Below are 25,718 nucleotides of genomic sequence, written 5' to 3' on the forward strand. Positions count from 1 at the left end.
GTGCCTTTTTGAACAGTCACAAATTTCAAATATTCAAAACTAACTTAACCTGGACAAATCTAACCTGAAATAAGCCAACCACATTGTAGGACTTTCCTAATTGTCAGATTTTTAATGAGTTTAAGATTTTAAAACTTAAAAATCTCCAAATCTACTAAATTTTCAAAATTTATAAACATCCACATTTTTAACAATTTCAGAATTCGGAATTAAAATTTTACGATTCCCATATTCAAAATTCCCAGATTTAAAATTTGTATTTAAACATCAATCTTAACCTAAACTTCTGAAACTGAAATGAAACAAACCTAACCAAACATAACGTGACCTAAGATGTCTTAACTTTTTCGTACCTTTGTCCCAACAAAGACAGTGTTAACATACCAAACACTTATGCTGATTCCCTCTTAAATAAATATGAACTATGGTAACCCTAGCAACCATGTATGTACTGTTTTGACGTCATGCAGAGTAGCACAACCTCCACATTAAATTTCATCAAAATCTTCACTCACACAGAGACCTTCCAAGGGAACTAATGCAAAAACACAGCAGACATCTGAACATAACAGAAGTCCATACCAATAATAAAAGTACGGTGAAATGAAATGGCTTGCTAGTAAATTACATGAACTCTTCTAGAATTTATTGCTTCAGCAGAACCCAAAATTATGAAAGAAAATTACTAATAAACGTATTTAATTGCATGGAGTCCCTAAATGAAGTACTTAAACATGTCATTGGAGCTGCACTGTAAAATTAATGTTGTAATCAACCTACAGAAAAGCAAGAAAATTATGTTAAGATGTTTCTATGCCATTTATCAGTGTGAAATCAGTAGTTTAATTGTGCCCTTTCAGATTAAGTTATTAAAACACTTTACAGCCTTGCGCTCAATATTTATTTGAAAGTTACAGGATGTAACCAAAAATAAGGAGGTAGTTCTCATCTAAATGTGTTAGCTCCTGGTTGTTAAGGGAGGCTGAGCAAAAACATTTACAGAAGAAAGGAAAGGGGCCCTTTTGAAAAGAAAATTTATGACTTGAGTCCTGTTGTTCAAATTTATACCTTTGATGATGTCATGATCCAACTGAAGTATGAAAATCCATTCAGAATCCAGAATTGTGACTATGTGAATTCAGCAGTCTGGAACCCTCCATAACCTCCTTACTCTGATTGCAATGTCTCACTTGGTAGCGTGTTTGCCCATGGTGTGGGCAACCCAGGTTTATGTATGATTTGAGGTTTTCACAGCGGTGAGTATGAAGATTTCTGTCTTCTGGATTGTTGTGCTGTTTTGTCTGACGGAGTCAGTGTGACCTCTGAAACGCTGGTAAACATCTACCAGACTACACCGCGCAACAACTCAGAAGACAGAAATCTTCAACCCAGGCTTAATTTCCAATTATGTTTTATCGTCATGTCTGTATTGCTTTGAAGGCTCTATACTTACATTAATCATGAAAGTCCACTTATGCTTTCCTACCATTGACTAATTGTATGGACCCCAAAGGATTCTTCTTGTTCTTTAGAATCACCATAATTTAGATACACATTCTGCAATATGCATCTGGTCATAGTGATCCTTTCTAACCCTAATATTTCCACTGGTGTCAACACATAATATTTTGCCAGGAAGTCAGAGGAGGGTGTCACTGCCATACTCCAAAACCAGAGCGAACTAGATTATATCAGTCAAAAAGGTTCAATTGTCAGGTCTGTATGGTCCAGTGATATTTCAAAGCCTGAGTTCCTGTTCAGTATTTATGTGGCATTGGACTGCAAAGGAGTAAGACGAACAAAGTTTATATTAACTTTTATGTTTACTTCCTTTTATGCAAATAACATTTATGTTGTGTTACAGCATGAGCTACATGATTCATGTCACTCTGATGTGCTCTGTTACTTGCATGCATGGACAAGAGAGCTGAAAGGATCCTCAAAATGAAAACCGCTCAGGAGGGAGAAGTAGTGCGTCTCACAGATGTCAAGGATTTTCCGGCTGATATCAGTTGTCTGTGGCTGTGTTCCCGTCTATTGCCCTTGGAAAGTAAGAAATTTTAATTTTGTACTTCCTACCATTTCTGATCTTGAGCAAATAAAGTGATAATCTACTGACTGGGTATCGAGGGTTTGAATTACATTTGGGACTTAGCTTTTTATACTCACATTTACTTCCATAACAGCTCTGAGGGCCATCTAGACTTCTAACCCGTGAATCCTGAGGCTTTTTCTATATGGCAATATGACCAGTGCATGAAGTTGATCGCTCGTCTCTTTTAAGTTCTATGATTAAGATTGCATGAAGCTTTACCTTTGCTTTGTGTTATGATATTTAGGCATAGGAATAAGTTCACCTGTACTCTGCCATGAATCAGATGCTTCTGCATTTCATCCAGGACGTCCCAGTTTTAAATCTTGGCCCAGAGGTCTGACTGAATAGGTTATGGTTTTCCTCAGTCTTGCTGGTCAAATGCTGGGGTAGTGCCTTAAATTCGTCTGCAATTGCTTTCTCCCACATCCTCTTCAACTCTTTATTCTTAATCATCCTCTCACTGTTTGCTATGTAATTTGAGCTGTTCACAGCATCGTTAAATAAACTACAAATTTAATGATGCTGTCAGTTGCTGAGACTGTGAAGATTGCAGTTTTTAAAGTAGTCTAAATACAAATAACTTATACTTTGTTGTATGTTATTTGCAGGGTGGTCTAGCGGTCAGAACGCTGGCCTTGTAAGCCTGGGGTCCCGGGTTCAATTCCCGGTGGTGCTCAATTTTATAACTTGTGTTGGGCAAGGCCGTGGTCTAGGCATCACGGAGTTTTCCTCCGGGGGCTTCCCCGGTTTCTCCGTGGCATCCCAACAATTACTCAACTCACACACAGAAGAAGGCAATGGCAAACCACTTCTGATCATCTCTGCCAAGAATGTATATATGTATGAGCAGGTCCCTGACAACCTGAAGAGGTTGGAAGGATCCTGTTCATAATATATGGACCTGTCGTCAGACAGAACACTACAAATAAAAAAAATTGCAGGGTGTTTTTTGAACGCAAGTTTGAATTCACACCTGACAATGCAAACACCGTGAACAGTGTTGTATACGTAATATCAGCTGTGGCATCACCTTTCCTTGGTCTTCTGGTGAATAAAGTTGGCAAGAATATACTCTGAGTATATTTTTCAGTTCTGGTGTCAATTGGCTGCCATGCACTTCTTGCCTTCACTTTCATCAATCCATATATTGCAATGGTAAGAATAATATCTTTATTATTGTTATTGACTTAGCAATAAAACTGGAATTTTGCAGTATTTTTAAATCTGGAAGTAGAGTTCATTACAGAGATTTCAATTGATTGACATGGTTTATATTTATTTCACATTAAGGATTATTTGAACGTGATAGGTACAATATCCATGTAGATGGAACATTTACTTCTATGTTCCAGTGGATAGGAAAACTTTATATGTTCCGATTGCTGTATACGTGGGTATCCTTATGTGTGACCCATTGTTCATGTGTTGCCACAAGTCGAAGCTCAAAGGCCATTGATCCCAGGTCAAAGGTTGGCTGCTTTTGTCAATGTCCCTTCAAGGTTAGTTGTGCAGGAGGGATTATTGATTCAGAATAATTAAATTGAGACTGTTGTCTTATCTAGTGTACCTATTGCAACAAAGTAACGATTAACAAATAAGTGGCATTTTCATCATCTGAAATCCAGATGAATATATAGTCTTCTTAAAGCATGCTCAGTATAAGTAAAGCTGTCCCACTATACGCCATGTAGGCGTTTGGGGGGAGAGGAGGTATAGCTCCTACTCATTCTTGACCTCAGGACTAGATGGGGGTGAGTGGTCAGCATCACGCCCTGGCCGTGCTTTACCATAGGAAAGGACTCTGGTACCCATTGGATAGGAGGCTGGGTGGGCCCCAGAACTGGTCTGGACGCAGAGGCCACAGGAAAAATCATCTGTCCCAGTCGGGGATTGACCCCTTGTCGATGCTATACAATTTATTACCATATGTTTTGTTTGTAGTGTATCTTGGGTGTGGCATATTCAACGCTTGCTAGTGCTCTGTGGCCAATGGTTGCTCTTGTAATTCCTGAATATCAACTGGGAGCAGCATATGGCATGTAAGTAGTATGCAGAAGTTGTGGTTTATAGATAATTTAATTTCTGGTACTAAAAGACATTAATTCATTTAATAATTCCAACTTCAGCCTTAAAGCATTAAAATTTAATGCTCCCCCCCCTTCGCCCCCTCCTTCATAGAATGAAACTTTATTCATTATGATGTTTCCTTCCCTGTCACTCGGTACTCTTCTACCTGCCTATGTGTCACCCTGTTTTTAACCTTATTTTCCCACCAGAGTGCACCCAGGTCCTCTCCAGCTTTCCTGTGTTGTGTGGGGGCTTGTGAGGAGATTCTCTGCTCGGTGGTCAGACATGCAGTGTCTGCTCCATTTACGGACCAAAATTGCTTTGGGGGGGCGTTTTTTAAAACAACAGAGAACTGACATGGATTCCTGGGATGCTTATTGGCGTGCTGTTTGTGTGTGTTAATAATTAATAATAAAAAAAGATTGTGGGCCAGTGTGTTTCAGCATAAAGTGTGTTTGAATTAATTGGCTTCAAGATGCAGAAATTCGAATGGTGTGTGAAGGGTTAATATCTTAACACTTTTTGGAACTGAAATTAAAACTAAAGGCTTCATGTATATTAATTTTTTCTGACATATGATAGACTCTAATTATAGTTTATCCCCACAAAATGAATTTAATTTTTTCATGAAAGCCTTCATTGTGTGAAATTGGTGAAATACTAGATGAATGCCTAATTTGTTCTAAGACCATATAGTAAGTTAACCTTAAGTTTACCTTAAAAAATGTGGTAATTTTTGACAATTAAACATTATAGGAACTTGGTAAATTGTTACAATTAACAAACATAGTAAAGAATCGGTAAGTAAAGCAGACAAATATTACAGTAGAACAATGCTTACCTTAGCTTAACACAGTAAGTAATGGAAATTGAGCACCAAACAATCATAAATGGATGTTTTTGATTGGCTGAATCTTGCTGAGTTCACTTAGAAGTGTTCTGTTTGGCTGATATTGACAACCACTTGACTTTGTAAGCAGTATTTTTTTTAATTTTAGAGGCTTGTTATAATAAATGGCGGTAAGCATGTTTAGGCAATAACACTTGCTGTTCCAGAGCTGTCTGTGAACACCACTTCAATAAGAAGATGTCTTAAGAGAGTCTGACTGTAATTGATTCCACACATTTATTATATATTAATAAAGCAGTTTGATCCCCTTTTCATAGTTCCATTTTTAACTCATCTTCCAGGTGAAGCCTTATGATACTGAACTAGCAGTGCAAGATTTGTTTTGCTGCCACTTACAGTTTCTTATTCATGGGTGAAAATGTGTATCAGTATTTTGTTAGTATTGTTTGCATCATTTAACTTGGCATCTGGCTGAAGAGTGGGAAGGAGGCTAGCATGACATGCTATGTGCTTGCTGTGCTTTGTGCGGGCATCAGAGTGACACTTCTGTGTTGTACACGTAGTGTTTGAGGTTTGCACATGCAACAGTTGAGGAAACATCACCATGTAGAATGTTTTTTGACTGGTTAATACCTGCATTAGTCCCGCGCCTTAGCCGCGCGGTCTGAAACATCATGCTTCGGACCGGCGATACAGTTGAATTTGAATTTGAATTTGGGAAAAGTTCAGAGCAGCAGGAAAGATGGTGCCCCACATATTTGGTTTTCTTAGTTAGAAAAATAAAACATTCTAATTTTTTAAATTAAATTTCTTTAAACTTATGATTTCATGGTAATTTTGTGAGACAGCAAAATAATGAAAATCTCTTGAAGTGTTTTGAATATGGAATGTGGAAATAAGCAGAGGAACAATGTGATGTGACCTACCCATTGTGTGGTTTCTTATACTTTTTTCTCATTTGTCTAATGCGTGCTACATGCCCGCCCCTCTCGTCCTGTAGTGCCGGTGGCGAATCCCACTGCACCCGCTCCAGGGCATCAGAGATCTGGAGAACCTCCCGACCTAGGCCTGTGTCCAGTTATATCTTTTGCCTACTGCAGCTGATATAAGAGATGCCAGTCTCATTTTCCCAGGGCTATACATTATCTCCATTACATGTAAACATCACATTAATAAAGTTAAATATTAATCTCATTAGAAATTACAGTGGATCACTAAAATGTTTGGTCTTGAGAAATGGAGTTGCAGTGGCCAGCCACTGGGCTGTCAACATTTCACATTTTTCACTGCCACACACCACCACTGACATCAACATATCATTAGTGCCAGAGTGGGGGAGTGTAAGCCCATAATCGTAAGTTTCCAAGAAGTAAAGAACAAAACCCCAGTGTACGTCTCCGAGGTGAAGAACATTCGCGGCTTCCTGCAGAGATTCGCTCGGAGTCTGAGGGATTGTGGCCCAGATGAAGGGAGACCTCGTGACTCTGGGCTACGGGACGTGGCTACTAGATCCGTGTCATCCGCGTAGTGTTAACTCGACGTGGTGGGACACATGGCACGACGTGTGGACGTGGCAGACTGGAAGGACGTTTGATGATACATTTACAATGTACTTAGTAACCCCCACATCGAGCATAAAAAATTAGGAAATCAGTCGGTGTGAAAATGAATATAATAGGTGAAACATGCCTGGAACAGTAATTCATAAGCAAAAAAGTCGCAAAAGCGAATACCTCAAGTCGTTGAAAGTAAGATTGAATGTTAAAATGTCAAGATAATCATAGCGTTGTGAAATCTGCGCCATCATAGATGGAGAACATACCAAACTCAGTCAAGAAAAAAATGTGGCCCTAAAAAAGGGCCGTTTTACATATAGTATATCTAAGCTCGTTCGCCTCTGATGCGTCTAGCAAGTTGAATATCCTTGGGCATAATAGTCACACGCCTAGCATGAATGGCACATACATTGGTGTCCTCAAACAGACCCACCAAGTATGCTTCGTTAGCCTCTTGGAAGCGCCATCACAGCTTAACTCTGGAAGCGAAGATCCGTCTTAAAATCTTGGGCGATTTCGCGCACAAGACGCTGAAAAGGCAACTTGCGAATAAGCAGCTCACACCCTCGCCCTCTTCCGCGAGTTCCCAGGACCCTGACAAGTGACCCGTAATCCGTCGGCGGTATCGGGAACAAAAGTCGCGGTCACCATCTGGGCCACAATCCCGCAGGCCGACTCCGCGCGAATCCTATGCAGGAAGCCGCGTACGTCCTTCACCACAGAGACGTACACCGGGGTTTTGTTACGGCGCTCCCCCGGAGCCGTTTCGTCCACTTGAGCGTGGAAGGAAGAAGCGGCGTCAAATGACATGCCAGTGAGTGGCCCGGACAGGTCCCCGGAAGCCCGGGGAGACCTGCGCCCAGGTGCCTCCTCCATCGAGGAAGCGGGTCCCTTGGCTGAGGGCTTCAGTCTCGCTTGGCGGTTTCAGCGCGGCGGGGTGAGTGGGGGGGGAGGTCCACGGGACGACTTCACGTCCCTCTATCCTTTAACCTCTTGCGAGGCCCCGGCTTTAGTGGTGAGCGGTGCCGAGGAATCCGCCCCAGCAGTCGCCCCTTTAACCGGTCGCCCGGCCACTACACCGGTGTACGCCGCGCTGACCTCAGCATAGTTGAGTTGCCGGCCACACGAGGTGGCTTGTTCGCCCGTGGAAGCGGTGGTGGATGATGCTGCTACCGCCGGGCCATCGGGCCGATGAACTTTTGCCGGTGCCGGCAGGAGGGGACCCGGCTCCGGACAGTGGCCCGGGCGCTAGGCGCCTGGATGCGGGTTCCAACGAACCGCCCGAGTTGGCTTTCCTCTTGCCAGCGTTGGCTCGAACAGGCCCTCCGATCACGGCTGATGCTGCTGTAGTTACTGCTGCTGCCCGCTGTCTCTTTTCCGCGGCGATGGCGTCCAGGAGCTGCATCCGGACCTGCTGGAACAGCTCAGGGAGGTGGGCCTTCAGAAAGGTCAGCTCACCTCCTTCCATGCCTCGCCGTGGACAACTACCCCTGAATCTGACCAACCAACCAACGTGGAGGTGGTTGCTGCTACCGCCTGGCCATCGAGCCGATGAACTTTTGCCGGCAGAGGGGACCCGGCTCCGGACAGTGGTCCGGGCGCCTAGATGCGGGTTCCGACGAACCGCCCGAGGTGGACAAGTCCAATTCGTTGGCTTTCCTTTTGCCGGCGTTGGCTCGAGGTCCTCCGGCCACGGCTGTTGCTGCTGCCCGCTGCCTCTTCTTTTCGGCGGCGATGGCGTCGATGAGCTGCTTCCGTACCTGCTGGAGCAGGTCAGGGAGGTGGGCCTTTAGAAAGGCCAACTCGTTGCCTTCCATGGAGAGTAGAGATCAGTTGAGCAGAGATCAGTAGAGAACCTGAATTTTTGCGAGAAAGCGCTCCATTTTGAAGGACTATGAGGAAATATGTTCTACCCAATCACCGATAACAACTTACAAACACGTGACATGTCTTGTTTTCATTGGTGCGGATTTGTAACAATAGCCTTGAACCCTACGCACTTAATAATGACCACTTTAAAAAAAAATTGGAAATCAGCTCTCGAATTGACTGTTCGTTACACCATGCCACCGAAGACATCAGGTAAAGCTGCTAAGAAGAGGCTCATGCAACTCCGATCTAGGTGCCGGGTTGCGGACCAGGACAGTGACCGTCCCCTCACGCCGCACTTTATAGTGTTGGTAGCAGGGGGCCCCGACGTGGCGAAGGTGCGTGCTCTAACCGAGATCTGCGGGTCTAGGTGGAAACGTACGTCTCACCGAAGGGTCCCATCCAGTGCGAGCGCTTCTGACATTCATAGCGAAACTGCGGCTATGCACCCTCCCATCCGGGTCGTGTGTCACCTAGCAGCAGCTTAAGTGCTGCGGTGCCACCACATTACTAACTACAGAGGTTTCAGTAAGTGGAAGGAAGCCAAGTCGGCCGCTGCACAGCGTACGAGAAGGGAATGCTTGGCTTGGTTTTGAAGGCCCAGAAGAATATGTCTAAAACTGAAAAAGAAGACGCAAGGGCCGATCCAAAACCGTTTTTCTCTTCGTAGCCGAGTCTGACTGCACGGCCTAGGAGACGGAGGTAAAGCCTTGCGGCAGGATGCTGGAGCTTGATTAGAGGAAGGAAAGTTACGCTATCTACATACAGTGTTTAAACAGGTGCACCCAGACACCGGTATCAGCTCTAAGGCGTCGAGCATCATAGTTTCGTGAATGGTATTTTCGAGCGAATTGCTGCTGAGGCTTTGACGTTGGCTCATTCTATTAAGAGATCTACGATCACAAGTCGTGAGACACAGACTGTTGCTATGTTGTGAACTGGCTATCCTTGCGGTGAGTGAAGGGACCTAGGCAGTCGCTAAGTATATCAGTTCCGAATAGACTAGCTTTCAATGTATTTCGGCCCTTTTCAGGGCCCAATATGATCATTGGTGGTATTGTTTGTCTTTTCGAGTTTAGTTTTGCTTGGAGTGTTTTATTTTAGCGTGTGCTCGTCATAAAATATTTTTTATGGCCACATTTGATGTTCGATGGTTGTTTTTTGTGATCTTTGGATATTCATTTCTATTCTCATTTTGCTTTCTTAGTTTAAGTGAATTTTGGGTTACGTATTCCAATGTCTCGTGGTATCCGTTACTTTTCCTGGACGCATTAATATCAACATTGCAATTATTTTATATCAAGCACACAGACCTATTAACACGGACCTGGCAATAGTGTCTTCTTTATACTGTTAATAGTTTGTGTGCTTATTTATTTTCTTATACACTACACGGCATGCAAAGTTTCAAGATTGCTTCTATTTTGTTAGACACGTAAAGACGAATCGGCAGTTATCGATCTCCGTCCACCACCAGTCGCCAAGGGCATGCGCGTCATCACAACCTTGAATGTTTTTGCATTTTGTGACGTTCCGTACACCGGTCTAATGGGATTTTTTTTAACAGAAAATAAACACGAAACCCTTTTGTAATATTAACACTTTCATAGCGTTCTATAAATTTAAGTACTTGCTACCGGACGGTAGGCAATATTACAGCCAACATTTTTTTCTCAAATTGGTGCTGATATTCAGTCAGCTACTAAGGAATACGCATGGTATGGCCCAAGTCACGTACCGACTGACTAGAGCCCATTTTGAAGCTCGCGAAAATTTTCCATTCAATGCTGCGAATTTTGGTCCCCCTGAGGGCAATTTTCGAATATTTTAGGATCACAACGGAGCTTGCTTTTTGATTTAGTAAACTTCACTCACATCTTCATTATTTGCTTATTTGGGACCACTTATTTATTTATGTTATAATTCTGGTTTTGCACAGGAATAGAATTAATTTGCTTACCATGGATCCTTCATAGTCCCAAACCAAGCATGTAAAAGTTGTCATGTAGGACCTCCAAACCTATTTGCCCATTCCTGTTCTTCATCTATGCACCTCACTTCTAAAATTTCTGTCCTAACTTGGTTGACCCAACATGATTCTTGTTTAACCAACCAAAATAGCTAACTAAGGGCGGAGTTCTGCTCAAACATTGTCCCTTGCTAGGTGACACCACTCCTGCGCACGAAACGCATTGCTGGAAATGGTTGATATGTTACATACCATAATTGTACATTTCCTGTCTGTATTTTTACTCAATTATTAAGATTAACCATCAGCAAAATTATTCCAATTGGAAGCCTTTCCAATTCTTTCATTTCTCTTGTTTTGGTTCTTGCTAGGTTTTATCCTCCCTTTCCCCATAATCTGGACATTACTGTCTTCCTGGTCAGTATTTCCTGCTTATTCTTTCTGAATGGCTTAATCTCATCTCTGGTTCCTTTACCCCAAATCAAAATGTGTTTGTGTCTACAAGCTTGCCATCCTTGAGGCCACAGCGGCGTGCGCTCCCAAGCTTCGAGCCCGCGTTCACAGGCGACGGCCTCTGCCCGCTAGTATTCAGGATTGCCGGCAATTCGTTTCGCAGTAAGTGCACTCGAGCCGAGCTAGTTTGCTCCGCGATTATCGAAAACACAATGAAACGCGAGAATGAGTGTCGAGCATATGAGCTACTCTTCCTCATCGCAGTCCCTCAACGGACTTTATATTCTACTCTAAGTTTTGTGATTAATTAGTGGATGTGTGTTCTTGTGTTGTGTGTCAGTTGTTTTATTTTGAGTGTGGTGTATTGTATTGTTGTGTCTCATTGTTTTGTTGTGTGAGTGCATCAGTTCATGACGTATGTAATTCATTACTGTTATTGTCTTATGTCTATTTGGTATTAATTTTTAAGTTAAGTACTTTAGGTTAGATGGTTTTGTAATCTTATGAGTTGTTTTATTTGAGTGTGATGTGTTGTTTTGTTGTGTCTTATTGTTTTGTTCTATTGTGTCTTATTGTAGGTCACTGCCACTGGGTAAAAACCCATTTGCAGTCAGTAATAAATAATAATTAACATAGAATTCTGCCCTGCCACTGGATGCAATAATCTACCTCCAAACACAACAAGCCATTCACGAAAAGCGTGAGACGAGAAATCTTCGAGTTAAGATACATAATGCTCGTCCAGTACTTGGATGGGTGAACATTTTCTAAAATCAATTTTATTTACATGATGTTTATTGAATAAACACAGAAGGTAAGGGGTTCAGGCGTCTATCATTTGCTTCAAGATGTTTATAAATTTTAACCATGAAAATATAGGTGGATGGTATTTTCCCTCCTAAAAGTAACGCACCATTCAGGAAAGGCATGTGATTGTGAGTCACGGCGTTAAGATACAAAGCGATTGTTCGTCACTTGGAGGGGTGAACATTTTACTAAATTTTTTTTTCTTTTACAGAATGCCTAAAGATAGTCATAGAAAGTAAAGCTGCACAGGCGTCTATCAGTAGTTGACTTTAGATCGCAGACGAATACTAGGTGAAATTTCAGCTTGGATGGTTTGTTATCCTACTGTGTCGGGCAGTGTTCCAAGTGCCGGCGAATACGTACTTGTTCTAGCAAGACCATATCGTGTATAGACGGAAATACTCTATTGTGTCTTGGCGTTGCTTATTATTCATCGGCCACTGGGCAGCTCCTGATTTACACCCACCGAGAGAGTCAACTGTGATTTTCTCCTGCAACGGTATTTAGAAAATCATTATTTCAGCAAGGAACCACTCGGCCAGGTAAAATCTGTCTGCCGTATATTTCTACTTATGTCCATGGATCTTATATTTGTAATTTTGAGGAAGTTGTCTTCTCAGGACTGTGTGTAGAAAATCTTTATGGGAAAACCAGATGGGAGAAATTGTTGGATTGTGTCAGGAAGGATTTGGAGGAGTTAGAAGTATGGAGATGGAGGAAGATAGCTGAAGATAGGTCCGAATCGGCTATCATATTGAAGGAGGCACTGGCTAAACTTTAAGACCTGTATGCCCAAGAAGGAGAAGAAGAAGAATAAAAATTTCTTTCCATTATTCGTTTAATTTTCTTTACATCTTCTTTAGTTTGATTTTCATAATATGTTTCCACTCACAAGTCTTTTTATAAATAACAAACCCTACTGGGTACAGTATATTTGGTGTTTTTCTAATAGTTTAAACATTTTTCTTTACTGCCAGTTTTTATTATTTCCAAGTATCTTTTGTGGGGCCATAGGATTCTCCTGTATTTGGGATATGTTGTGCATTACCTGATCTCAATTGCTCCATATTGAAAATACATGTTCTTTAAACCCCTCGTGAAGTGTGTGATCTGTTTGTGCTATATAATTAGTGTGCAGTCTCTACAGTTTAGTGTATTTGCACCTCCATCATTAATTTTTTTATTAATTAGGTTTTCAGTGGTTTGGAAAGCTATTTTTATCAGAATTTTTTTCAATTTTGTTATAAGCCAGGTTTGTTTGCATGTGTATTCAAATGTATTTCATTTTTCCTTATGTCGTTTGTTCATTTGTGCTATTATGTTGTTTTTACATCGATGTTAAGCGTTTACTGTTGTTAAATTTGTTCCACATTATATTTGTATTTTAATTAATTTCTGTTATTTGCCAAGTGGAATTCAATTTCTTACTTTCATTCTTTATTTTATAAAGGTTATGTTTGTTACTTGGTTGAACAGGTGATTGTCGCTGTTTTGTGTTCTGTAGCATTACAACATGTTTCATGTACAGTCATACTTATTAGAGATGGCTTGCCGCATGTGTTAGCCAATTGATCTTTCTAATGCGAATGTGTGGTGTTTCCTTTCAGGCAGGTATTGACAGATTCATTTAGTGTTATTTTGAAAACTTCAGCTATAAAGGGTTAAGGGAAGAACATTCGTTGATGCTTTTTGACTGTTGGGTACAGAGCACAATATTTGGAACAGTGAAGGAAATAATGGGGACTGGAGAAGACTGCTTAATGAGGAACTTCATAATCATTTCTGTTAATCAAATATTAATTATTATTGTTATCAAATTAACTACGATGATTAGGGAATGTAAACATTAGAAATGCATACAAGAATTCAGTTACAAAACCTGAATTGAAGAGACCCCTTGGGGTATCAAGACATAGATTGGAGGATAATATTAAAATAGTTCTTAAAGAAATATGATAATGAGCACAAGGACTGGATCCTTGTGGCTAAGGTTAGCAACCAGTGGCAGGCTCTTTGAACTGACTCTGTAAACCTGTGGGTTCCGTATATGCGGCTAATGTCTCGACTGCCTGGGGACTAGTCCGTTCAGCAGGCTTAGTTCAGTAAAGAAATAAATAATTCCATTTTAAATGTTTAATGTTTTTAGTTCTTCTTGAGGGTGTTGGTACTGGATACGAGTTAACAGTTGTAATCTAATTGTTTCAGTCCAGATATATATAGATGCTATTTTATTATGCTTACTGTAATTATCAGCTCCTCCAAGTTACCTGTCACCCAAAAAGGTTATCGATCCTTGCGCTATCCTGTCTGATTGTGTTATGGTTACATTTTACATTGAAATTATAAGTGGACAAAACGTGGTCATGATCAGCATCAGGTATGGAGGTTTTGCATAAGTTCATTTTACCTAAAGTTGTACCTGGTTCATAGAATGAGACTTGTGTAACATCTTCTTTCACAGATCATGAATATAAAACTTGAGGATTTTGCAGATACACGTGAAGAGGAGGATCCTCTAGGAGAACTTCCATTAATAAAGTCTGAACATGAGGTGAGTTTCACATTTTTATGAGCTTTTAAGAAATATTTAGGATTACAAATTGTGTTTCTTTTTTCCATCTCCACATGAAGGAATTCCACTCTGGTGAATGGATTTTGAAGTGTCCTTTGCAAAATGGTGCCAGAGGATTGAATTTTGTTGCTTAGTGTTTGTGAAATGCAATTTTAAATCTGTTGCATCAGTTTTAAAATATGTGAAATTAAATATTGGCCAAACTGAGAAATATTTTAGAAAATCTTGTATAATTTGTGGGCTTTGTATTCAAAATACTGCATGCTATTGAATTTCTTATACAATTCACAGGAACTATGAATGTTCTAAGATTATCTTTTATTTCTTTTGTAAGTTGATGCAAATTGTACTGATTTATTAGAACAGTGTTGTCATTGCTGTTAAGCATCATTAACTCTTTCCATATGGAAAGCTAAAATTGAGTACGTAATAATAAACTTTGATCAGGAGATAAATTTGCAGCCATGGAGACTTTTAATTCAGGAACAATTTGTGTCATAAAATTTTCTGCTTTCATTTGATTCTGTTAATGTAGACCCAAGTATTCCCCTTTGCTCTATTGGTTTGACACATATTTAATTAATTCAAATATTTAAGAGGTTACTTGACTTCATATATAAAGTTTGCCGGGAGACAGGAATGTAAATGTGATGCTCTGCTCGGTATTTCTGTCCAAAACATTCTACATTTAAAAGTTCTCCAGCATTTTTCGATTTTTTGAAAATTACTAAAAATTTGAAAATTTGCTTCCAAATTCTCCCCACATGATACTCGCCAGACACGTTTTCTGCGTGACCTGTCTCTGGCAAAACCTCTCACTGACTGACAGGGACTCTGCTGTACACAAACTCTAGACTATCCGGTCTCTCTATGACCCTGTTTCTTACGCGACTTCGTTGCAAGGAACGCTTCCGGCGGAGACAGATTGAGACAGACGTGTGGCAGAGAACGCGTCCCGCAGAGACCTTGTGAGGAAGACTACTGAGTAAGGTAGAGAAATGTTGATGCTGTCAACGAGTCATGCAGATACCTAGTGTCGTAGAGATGAGTTCGATTAGGAAGCTGTTCTAGTGAGTTTGGGGTGTGAATATTTTGAGAATTTTTGAAAATTTTCGAAACAACAAAAAATGCTGGAAAATTGTCTAAAACCCTCACAAAACCAAAAATTTTCGATAAAATTAAAAAAAAATATGAAGTGAAAATTTTCGATTTTTTTCAGTTTTGTGCGCCATTTAGAAGATTTCCAGCATTTTTCGATTTTTTGAAAATTTTGAAAATTTGCTTCCAAATTCTCCCCACACGATACCTGCCACATACATTTCCTGGCGTGACCTGTCTCTGGCGAACCCTCTGACTGACAGGGACTCTGCTGTACAGAAACTCTAGACCATTCGGACTCTCTATGAGCTGTTTCTTACGCATAGTCGTTGCAAGGAACGCTTCTGGCGGAGACAGATTGAGACAGACGTGAGGCAGAGAACGCGTCCCGCAGAGACCTTGTGAGGAAGACTACTGAGTAAGGCAGAGAAATGTTGATGCTGTCAACGAGTCATGCAGATACCTAGTGTCGTAGAGACGAGTTCGAGCAGGAAGCTGTTCTAGTGAACTTCGGGTGTGGGGTATTTTGAGAATTTTCGAAAATTTTCGAAACAACAAAAAATGCTGGAAAAATGTCTAAAACGCTCACAAAACCAAAAATTTTCGAAAAAATTAAAAAATTATGAAGTGAAAATTTTCGATTTTTTTCAGTTTTGTGCGCCATTTAGAAGATTTCCAGCATTTTTCGATTTTTTGAAAATTTGCTTCCAAATTCTCCCCACACGATACCTGCCAGACACGTTTTCTGCGTGACCTGTCTCTGGCGAAACCTCAAACTGACTGACTGACAGGGACTCTGCTGTACACAGTCTCTAGACCATCCGGTCTCTCTAAGACCCTGTTTCTTACGCGACTTCGTTGCAAGGAACGCTTCTGGCGGAGACAGATTGAGACAGACGTGAGGCAGAGAACGCGTCCCGCAGAGACATTGTGAGCAAGACTATATATTTATTATATTTATCAATGACTGCAAATGGGTTTATACAATGAGATACAAAACAATATGACACAACAGAACAATGAGATACATCAACACAGAGTCAGAACAAAACAATAAAAAAAAAAAAACAATAAGACACAACAAACAATAAGATACATCAACACAGAGACAACAAAACAATAAAAAGGACACAACAAAACCAATAAGACACAACAACAAAAAACATCCCACTCAAAATCAACCAACTCATAAATTACATAACCATCCAACCTAAAGTACTTAACTTAAAAAAATATAATAATAATAATACCACCTAGACATAACACAATAACTGTAATGTATTACAAACGTCATGAAATGATGCACTCACACAACAATACAATGAGACACAACAATACAACATACCACACTCAATATAAAACATCTGACACACCATACAAAACACACATCCACTAATTATTCACAATACTTAGAGTAGAATATAAAGTCCGCTCTCAGCACATGAAAATTTGAAGGCAAGGCAAGCCAACGCAAGGCAAGGCGAGGCGAGGCGAGGAGAGGCGAGGCGAGGCGAGGCAAGGCAAGGCGAGGCAAGGCGAGGCGCAAGGTAAGACGAGGCAAGGCGAGGCGCAAGGCAAGCCGTTGCAAGGCGATGCGCAAGGCAAGGCGAGGCAAGACTAGGCGCAAGGCAAGGCGAGGCCAGGCGAGGCGCAAGGCAAGGCAAGGCGAGGCGAGGCGAGGCGCAACGCAAGGCGAGGCGAGGCAAAAGCAAGGCAAGGCGAGGTGAGGCGCAAGGCAAGGCAAGGCGAGGCGAGGCGCAAGGCAAGGCAAGGCCAGGCTAGGCTAGGCGAGGCGCAAGGCGAGGTGAGGCAAAGCGAGGCGCAAAGCAAGGCGAGGCGCAAGGAATGTCGATGCAATTCGAGGCTAAAGGCAACGCGAGGCAAGGCGAGGCGCAAGGCAAAAAAAAACTAACCTAACCTAACCTAACCTAACCTAACCAAACCTAACCTAAACTTACCTAAACTAAACTAAACTAACCTAACCTAACCTAAGCTAACCTAACCAAACCTAACTTAACCTAAACTAACCTTACCTAAACTAACCTAAACAACCCAACACAACCCAACCCAACCAAACCCAACCGAACCAAACCCTACCCAAACCCAACCCCACCAAATCCAACCCAACCCAACCCAACCTAACCTAACCTAACCTAACCTAACCTAAACTAACCTAACCTAATCTAAACTAACGTAACCTAACCATAACTAACCTAACCTAACCTAAGTTTTCCTAACCTAAACTAATCAAACCAACCCAACCCAACCCAACCCAACCCAACCCAACCCAACCCAACCCAACGCAACACAACCCAACCTAAACTAACCTAACCTAACTTAACCTAACATAACCTAACCTAACCTAAACTAACCTAACCTAATTTAACCTAACCTAACCTAACCTAAACTAAACTAACCTAACCTAACCTAACCTAACCTAACCTAACCAACCCAACCCAACTCAAACCAACCCAACTCAACCCAGCCCAACCCAACTCATCCCAACCCAACCCAACCTAACCTAACCTAACCTAAAGTAACCTAACCTAACCTAACCTAATCTAAAATAACCTAACCTAACCTAACGTAATCTAACCTAACATAAACTAACCAAACCAACACAACCCAACCCAACCCAACCCAACCCAACTCTACCCAACCCAACGCAACCTACCGCAACCCAACCCAACCCAACCTAACCTAACCTAAAATAACCTAACCTAACCTAACCTAACTTTGTCGCCTAGTATCATCCCAAATCGAAGCGCAAGGCAAGGTGAGGAAAGGCGATGCGAAAGGCATGTCGAGGCAAGGCGAGGCGCAAGGCAATGCGAGGGAAGGCGAGGCGCAACGCAAGGCGAGGCAAGGCGAGGCGCAAGGCAAAGCGAGGAAAGGCGAGGCGCAAGTCGATTCGCAAGGCAAGGCGAGGCGCAAGGCAAAGCGAGGCGCAAGTCGAGGCGAAGCGAGGCGCAAGGCGAGGCGAGGCGAACCGAAGCGCAAGGCAAGGCGAGGCGAAGCGAAGCGCAAGGCGAGGCGAGGCATGGCGCACGGTGACGCAAGTCGAGACGCAAGGCGAGGCGAGGCAATTCGAGGCGCAAGGCAAGGCGTGGCAAGGCGAGACGCAAGGCAAGGCGAGGCAAGTCGAGGCGCAAGGCAAGGCGAGGCACAAATCAAGGCGAGGCAAGGCGAGGCGCATGGCAATTCCAAGCAAGACGAGGCACAAAGCAAGGCGTGGCAGGGCGAGGCGCAAGGCTAGGCGAGGCGCAATTCGAGGCGCAAGGCAAAGCGTGGCTAGGCGAGATGCAAGAGAAGGCGAGGCGAGAGGCAAGGCAAGGCAAGGCGAGGCGAGGCGCATGGAAAGGCAAGGCGAGGCGAGCCGCAAGGCAAGGCGAGTCGAGGCGCAAGGCAATGTAGGGCGAGTAGAGGCGAGACGCAAGACGACGCTAGGAGAGGAGCAAGGTAAGGCGAGGCAAGGCGGACGCAAGGCAAGGTGAGGCAAGGCAAGGCGCAAGGCAAGGCGAGGCAAGGTGAGGCGCAAGGCAAGGTGAGGCAAGGCGAGGCGCAAGGCAAGGCGAGGCGCAAGGCAAGGCGAGGCGCAAGGCAAGGCGAGGCAAGGCGAGGCGCAAGGCGAGGCGAGGGAAGGCGAGGCGCAAGGCAAGGCGAGGCGAGGAGAGGAGAGGCTAAGCGCTAGGCGAGGCGAGGCGAGACGAAGCGCAAGGCAAGGCGAGGCGAGGCGCAAGGCGAGGCAAGGCGAGGCGAGGTGCAAGGCAAAGCGAGGCGAGGAAAAGACATGTCGAGGCGAGGCGCAAGGCAAGGCGAGGCTAGGCCAGGCGCAAGGCAAGGCGAGGTAAAGCGATGCGCAAGGCAAGGCGAGGAGCAAGGAAAGCGAGGCAAGGCGAGGCGCAAGGCAAGTTGAGGCAAGGCAAGGCGAGTCAAGGCGAGGTGCAAGGCAAGACGAGGCAAGGCGAGGCGCAAAGCAAGGCGAGGCAAGGAGAGGCGCAAGGCAAGGCGAGGCGCGGGGCAAGTCGAGGCAAGGCGAGGCGCAAGGAATGTCGAGGCAATTCGAGGCGCAAGTCAAGGCGAGGCAAGGCGAGGCGCAAGGCAAGGCGAGGCAAGGCGAAGCGCAAGGCAAGGAGAGGCGCAAGGAAAGGCGAGCAGCTAATCAAGGGGAGGCAAGGCAAGGCGCAAGGCAAGCCGAGGCAAGGCGAGGCGCAAGGCAAGGCGAGGCAATTCGAGGCGCAAGGCAAGGCGAGGCGCAAGGCAAGGCGAGGCGAAAGGCAAGGCGAAGCGCAAGGCAAGGCGAGGCGTATTCAGGGCGAGGCGCAAGGCAAGGCGAGGCAAGTCGAGGCGTATAGCAAGTGGAGGCGCAAGGCAAGGCGAGGCAAGGCGAGGCGCAAGGCAAGGCGAGGCGAAACGAGGCTAAGCGCAAGGCGAGGCCAGGCGAGGCGAGGCGCAAGGCGAGGCGAGGCGCAAGGCGAGGCCAGGCGAGGCGAGGCGCAAGGCGAGGCGCAAGGCAAGTAGTGGTGAGGCGAGGCGCAAGGCAAGGCGAGGCGCAAGGCAAGGCGAGGCAAGGCAAGGCGAGGCGAGGCTAGGCGCAAGGCAACGCGAGGCTGGGCCAGGCGTAAGGCAAGGCGAGACGCAAGGCAAGGTGAGGCAAGGCAAGCCGAGGCAAGGCGAGGCGCATGGCAAGACGTTGCAAGGCGAGGCGCAAAGGAAGGAGAGGCGTAAGGCAAGGCGAGCCGCAAGGCAAGACGAGGCAAGGCGAGGCGCAAGGCAAGGCGAGGCGCAAGGAATGTCGAGGCAATTCGAGGCGCAAATAAAGGCGAGGCAAGGCGAGGCGCAAGGTTAAGGCGATTCATAACGAAGCACAAGGCAAGGCAAGGCAAGACAAAGCGCAAGGCAAGGCGAGGCAAGGAGAGGCGCAAGGAAAGTCAAGGCGCAAATCAAGGGGAGGCAAAGCGATGCGCAAGGCAAGCCGAGGCAAGGCGAGGCGCAAGGTAAAGCGAGGCAATTCGAGGCGCAAGGCAAGGCGAGGCAAGGCGAGGAAAAGCGAGGCGCAAGGCAAGGCGAGGCAAGGCGAGGCGAAAGGCAAGCGAGGCAAAGCTAGGCGAAAGGCAAGGAGAGGCAAGGCGAGGCGCAAGGCAAGTCGAGGTAAGGCGAGGCGCAATGCAAGGCGAGGGAAGGTGAGGCGCGAGGCCAGGCGAGGCAAAAGGCAGGGCGAGGCAAAAGGCAAGGCGAGGCAAGGCGAGGCGCAAGGCAAGGCGGGGCGCAAAGCAAGGCGAGGCAAGGCGAGACGCAAGGCAAGGCGAGGAAAGGCGAGGCGCGAGGCAAGGCGAGGTTAGGCGAGGCGCAAGGCAAGGCAAGGCGAGGTGAGGCGCAAGGTAAGGCAAGACGAGGCGAGGCGCAAGGCAAGGCGAGGCAAGGCGAGGCGCAAGGCAACGCGAGGAAAGTAAAGGCACAAGGCAAGGCGAGGCCACGCGAGGCGCAAAGAATGTCGATGCAATTCGAGGCTAAAGGCAACGCGAGGCAAGGCGAGGCGCAAGACAAAAAAAAATAACCTAACCTAACCTAAACAAACCTAACCTAACCAAACCTAACCTAAACTTACTTAAACTAAACTAAACTAACCTAACCTTACCTAAGCTAACCTAACCAAACCTAACTTAACCTAAACTAACCTTACCTAAACTAACCTAAACAACCCAACACAACCCAACCCAACCCAACCCAAACAAACCCAACCGCACCAAACCCAACCCAACCCCACCAAACCCAACCCAACCCAACCCAAACCAACCCAACCTAACCTAACCTAACCTAACCTTAACTAACCTAACCTAATCTAAACTAACCTAACCTAACCTAACCTAAACTAAGGTAACCTAACCATAACTAACATAACCTAACCTAACTTAACCTAACCTAAACTAACCAAACCAACCCAACCCAACCCAACCCAACCCAACGCAACCCAACCCAACCTAACCTAACCTAACCTAACTTAACCTAACATAACCTAACCTAACCTAAACTAACCTAACCTAATTTAACCTAACCTAACCTAAATTAACTAACCTAACCTAACCTAACCTTACCTAACCTAACCTAAACTAACCAAACCTAACCAAACCTAACCTAACCTAAAATAACACTAACCTAATCTAACCTAACCTAACCTAACCTCACCTTACCTAACCTAACCTAACATAACCTAATCTAACCTAACCTAACCTAACATAACCTAACCTAACCTAACATGACCTGACCTGACCTGACCTGACCTGAACTGACCTGACTTAACCTAAAGTAACCTAACCAAAGCTAACCTAACCTAACCTAACCTAACCTAACCTAACAAACCCAACCCAGAACAACCCAACCAAACCAAACTCAACCCAACCCAACCCAACCAAACCCAACCCAACCCAACTCAAAATAACCTAACTTAACCTAACCCAACCAAACTTAACCTAACCTAACCTAACACTAACCTAACCTAACCTAACTTAACCTAACCTAACCTCACCTAAACTAACCTAACCCAACCTAACATAACATAACCTAACCTAACCTAACATAACATAACCTAACCTAACCAAACCTAACCTAACCTAACCTAACCTAACCAACCCAACCCAACCAAACTCAACCCAACCCAACCAAACTCAACCCAACCAAACCCAACCCTACCAAACCCAACCCAACCCAACCCAACCTAACCTAACCTAACCTAACCTAATCTAAGCTAACCTAACCTTCCCTAATCTAAAGTAACCTAACCTAACCTAACGTAACATAACCTAACAGAACCTTACCTAACCTAACCTAATCTAACCTAACCTAACCTAACCTAATCTAACGAAACCAACCCAACCCAACTCAACGCAACCCAACCCAACCCAACCTAACCTAACCTAACCTAACATAACCTAAACTAACCTAACCTAACCTAACCTAATCTAACTTAACCTAACCGAACCTAACCTAACTTAACCTAACCTAATCTAACCTAACCAAACTTAATCTAAAGTAACCTAACCTAACCTAACCTAACGTAACCTAACCGTACCTAACCTAAACTAACCTAACCTAACATAAACTAACCAAAACAACTTAACCCAACGCAACCCAACGCAACCCAACGCAACCCAACCCAACCCAACCCAACGTAACCTAACCTAACCTAACTTAACCTAACCTAACCCAACCTAACCTAATTTAACCTAACCTAAACTAAACTAACGTGACCTAACCTAACGTAATTTAACCTAACCTAACCTAACCTTACCTAACCTAACCTATCTTAACCTAACCTAACCTAAGCTAACCTAACCTAACCTAACCAAACCTAACCTAACCTAACCTAACACTAACCTAACCTAACCTAACCTAACCTAACCTAACCTTACCTAACCTAACCAAACCTAACCTAACCTAACGTAACCTAACCTAACATAACCTAACCTAAAATAACCTAACCTATCCTAACCTAACCTAACCTAACCTAAACTAACCAACCCAACCAAACTCAACCCAATCCAACCAAACCAACCCCAACCCAATCCAACCCAACCCAAATCAACCTAACCTAACCTAACCCAACCTAATCTAAAGTAATCTAAACTAACCTAACCTAACCTAACCTTACCTAACCTAACCTAATCTAACCTAACCTAACCTAACCTAACCTAAACAACCCAACCCAACGAAACCCAACTCAACCCCACCCAACCCAACCTAAGCTAAACTAACCTAACCTAACCAAACCTAATCTAAATTAACCTAACCTAACCTAATCTAACCTAACCTAACCTAATCTAAACTAACCAAACCAACCCAACCCAAACCTACCCAACTAAACCCAACCCAACCCAACCCAAACCAACCCAACCCAACCTAACCTAACCTAACCTAACCTAAACTAATTAACTTAACTTAACCTAACCTAACCTAACCTAACTTAACCTAACCTAACCTAACCTGACCTGACCTGACCTGACCTCACCTCACCTGAACTGACCTGACCTAACCTAACCTAACCTAACCTAACCTAACCAAACCTAACCTAACCTAACCTAACCTAACCTAACAAACTCAACCCAACCCAACCCAACAAAACCAAACTCAACCCAACCCAACCCAACCAAACCCAACTCAACCCAACTCAAAATAACCTAACTTAACCTAACCCAACCAAACCTAACCTCACCTAACCTAACACTAACCTAACCTAACCTAACCTAACCTAACCTAACCTTACCTATCCTAACCTAACTTAACCTAAACTAACCAAACCAACCCAACCCAACCCAACCCAACGCAACCCAAAGCAACCAAACCCAACCCAACCTAACCTATCATAACCTAACCTAACCCAACCCAACCTCACTATCCTAACCTAACCTATCCTAACCTAACCTAACCAACCCAACCCAACACAACCTAACCCAACCCAACCCAACCAAACTCAACCCAACCCAACCCAACCAATCAAAACCCAACCCATCCCAACCCAAATCAACCTAACCTAACCTAACCTAACCCAACCTTACCTAACCTAACCAACCCAACCTAACCAACCCAACCCAACCCAACCCAACCCAACCCAACCAAACTCAACTCAACCCAACCAAAACCAACCCAAACCAACCCAACATAACCTAACCTTACCTAACCTAACCTAATCTAACCTAACCTAACCTAAACTAACGAAACCAACCCAACCCAACGCAACCCAACCCAATCCAACCCAACCTAACCTAACCTAACCTAACACAACTTAACCTAACCTAACCTAACCTAATCTAACGTAACCTAACCTAACCTAATCTAACCTAACCTAATCTAACCTAACTTAACCTAATCTAACCTAACCTAACTTAACCTAACATAACCTAACCTAACCTAACCTAAATTAACCTAACCTAACCTAACCTGATGTAACCTTACATATCCTAACCTAACCAAACATAACCTAACCTAACCTAACCTAACCTAACCTAACACTAACCTAAACTAACGTAACCTAACCTAACCTTACCTAACCTAACCGAATCTAACCTAACCTAACCTAACCTATCCTAACCTAACCTAACCTAACCTAACCTAACCCAACCTAACCTAACCTAACCTAACCTAACCTAACTACCGTATCCTAACCAAACCTAACCTTTCCCAACCAAATCCAAACTAAACTAACCTAACCTAACCTAACCTAACCTAATCCTAAATTACCTAACATAACATAACCTAACCTAACCTAACCTAACCGAACCTAACCTAACTAAACTAACCTAACCTAACATAACCTAACCTAACCTAAAATAACCTAACCTAACCTAACCTAAACTAACCTAACCTAACCTAACCTAACTTTTTCGCCTCGTAACCTCGCAAGTCGAGGCGCAAGGCAAGGCGAGGCGCAAGGCAAGGCGAGGAGCTAGGCAAGGCGAGGCGCATGGCAAGGCGAGGCAAGGCGATTCGAAAGGCAAGGCGAGGGCAGGCGAGGCGCAACGCAAGGCATGGCGCAAGGCGAGGCGAGGCGAGCCGCAAGGCGAGGCGAGGAGAAGCGAAGCGCAAGGCAAGGCGAGGCGATGCGAAGCGCAATGCGAGGCTAGTCATGACGCACGGTAAGTCAAGTCGTTGCGCAATGCAAGGCGAGGCGCAAGGCAAGGCGAGGCGTAAGGCAAGTCGAGGCAAGTCGAGGCGAAAGCAAGGCGAGGCGCAAGGCAAGGCGAGGCACAAGGCGAGGCGCTACGCAAGGCAAGGAAAGGAGAGGCCCAAGGTAAGGCGAGACAAGGCGAGGCAAGGCGAGGCGCAAGGTAAGGCGAGGCATGGCCAGGCGCAAGGCAAGGCGAGGCAAGGCGGACGCAAGGCAAGTTAAGGCGAGGCGAGGCGCAAGGCGAGGTACAAGACAAGTAGAGGCAAGGCGAGCCGCAAGGCAAGGCGAGGCAAGGCAAGGCGCAAGACAAGGCGAGTCAAGGCGAGGCGTAAGGCAAGGCGAGGTAAGGGAAGGCGAGGCGCAAAACAAGGCGAGGCGCAAGGCAAGGCCAGGCGAGGCTAGGCGAGGCTAGGCGAGGCTAGGCGAAAGACAAAGCGAGGCTAGGCGAGGCAAGGCGAAGCGCAAGGCAAGGCGAGGCGAGACGCAAGGCAAGGCCAGGTGAGGCACAAGGCAAATTGAGGCAAGGCGAGGCGCAAGGTAAGGCGAGGAAATTCGAGGCGCAAGACAAGTCGAGGCAAGGCGAGGCGCAAGGCAAGGCGAGGCAATGCGAAGCGCAAGGCCAGGCGAGGCGCAAACAAGGCGAGGCAAAGCGAGGCGCAAAGCAAGGCGAAGCAAGGCGAGGCGCAAGGCAAGCCGTGTCAAGGTGAGGCGCAAGGCAAGG

The 25,718-nt window shown here is 44.6% G+C and overlaps 1 protein-coding gene across 18 annotated transcripts in view; it reads left to right on the top strand.

Annotated features, from left to right (window-relative positions):
* Positions 1-25,718, top strand: part of LOC147873438 (lysosomal dipeptide transporter MFSD1-like) — a 62,478-nt gene that overhangs the window by 6,611 nt on the left and 30,149 nt on the right. For 3 of the 18 annotated variants that reach the window (XR_015535414.1, XR_015535415.1, XR_015535410.1), the window contains 3 exons: positions 1,924-2,050; positions 2,704-3,250; positions 4,037-5,328. Coding sequence is in view for 6 of the 18 variants with exons in the window: in XM_087349980.1 (XP_087206106.1) it covers positions 1,985-2,050; positions 4,037-4,134; positions 6,013-6,121 (273 nt within the window). In the remaining 12 variants the exon portion in view is untranslated. Of the gene's footprint in view, positions 1-1,864; positions 2,051-2,703; positions 3,251-4,036; positions 5,329-5,353; positions 7,373-11,877; positions 12,209-14,127; positions 14,218-25,718 lie in introns of those variants that run through there. The other 15 variants (XR_015535420.1, XR_015535421.1, XR_015535411.1 and 12 more) reach the window with 11 other exon arrangements.

Source organism: Zootermopsis nevadensis, unplaced genomic scaffold, assembly GCF_977971745.1.
Source record: "Zootermopsis nevadensis isolate Lab colony 2312 unplaced genomic scaffold, Znev_1.0 Znev_ptg000017l, whole genome shotgun sequence".
NCBI lineage: Eukaryota > Metazoa > Arthropoda > Insecta > Blattodea > Termopsidae > Zootermopsis > Zootermopsis nevadensis.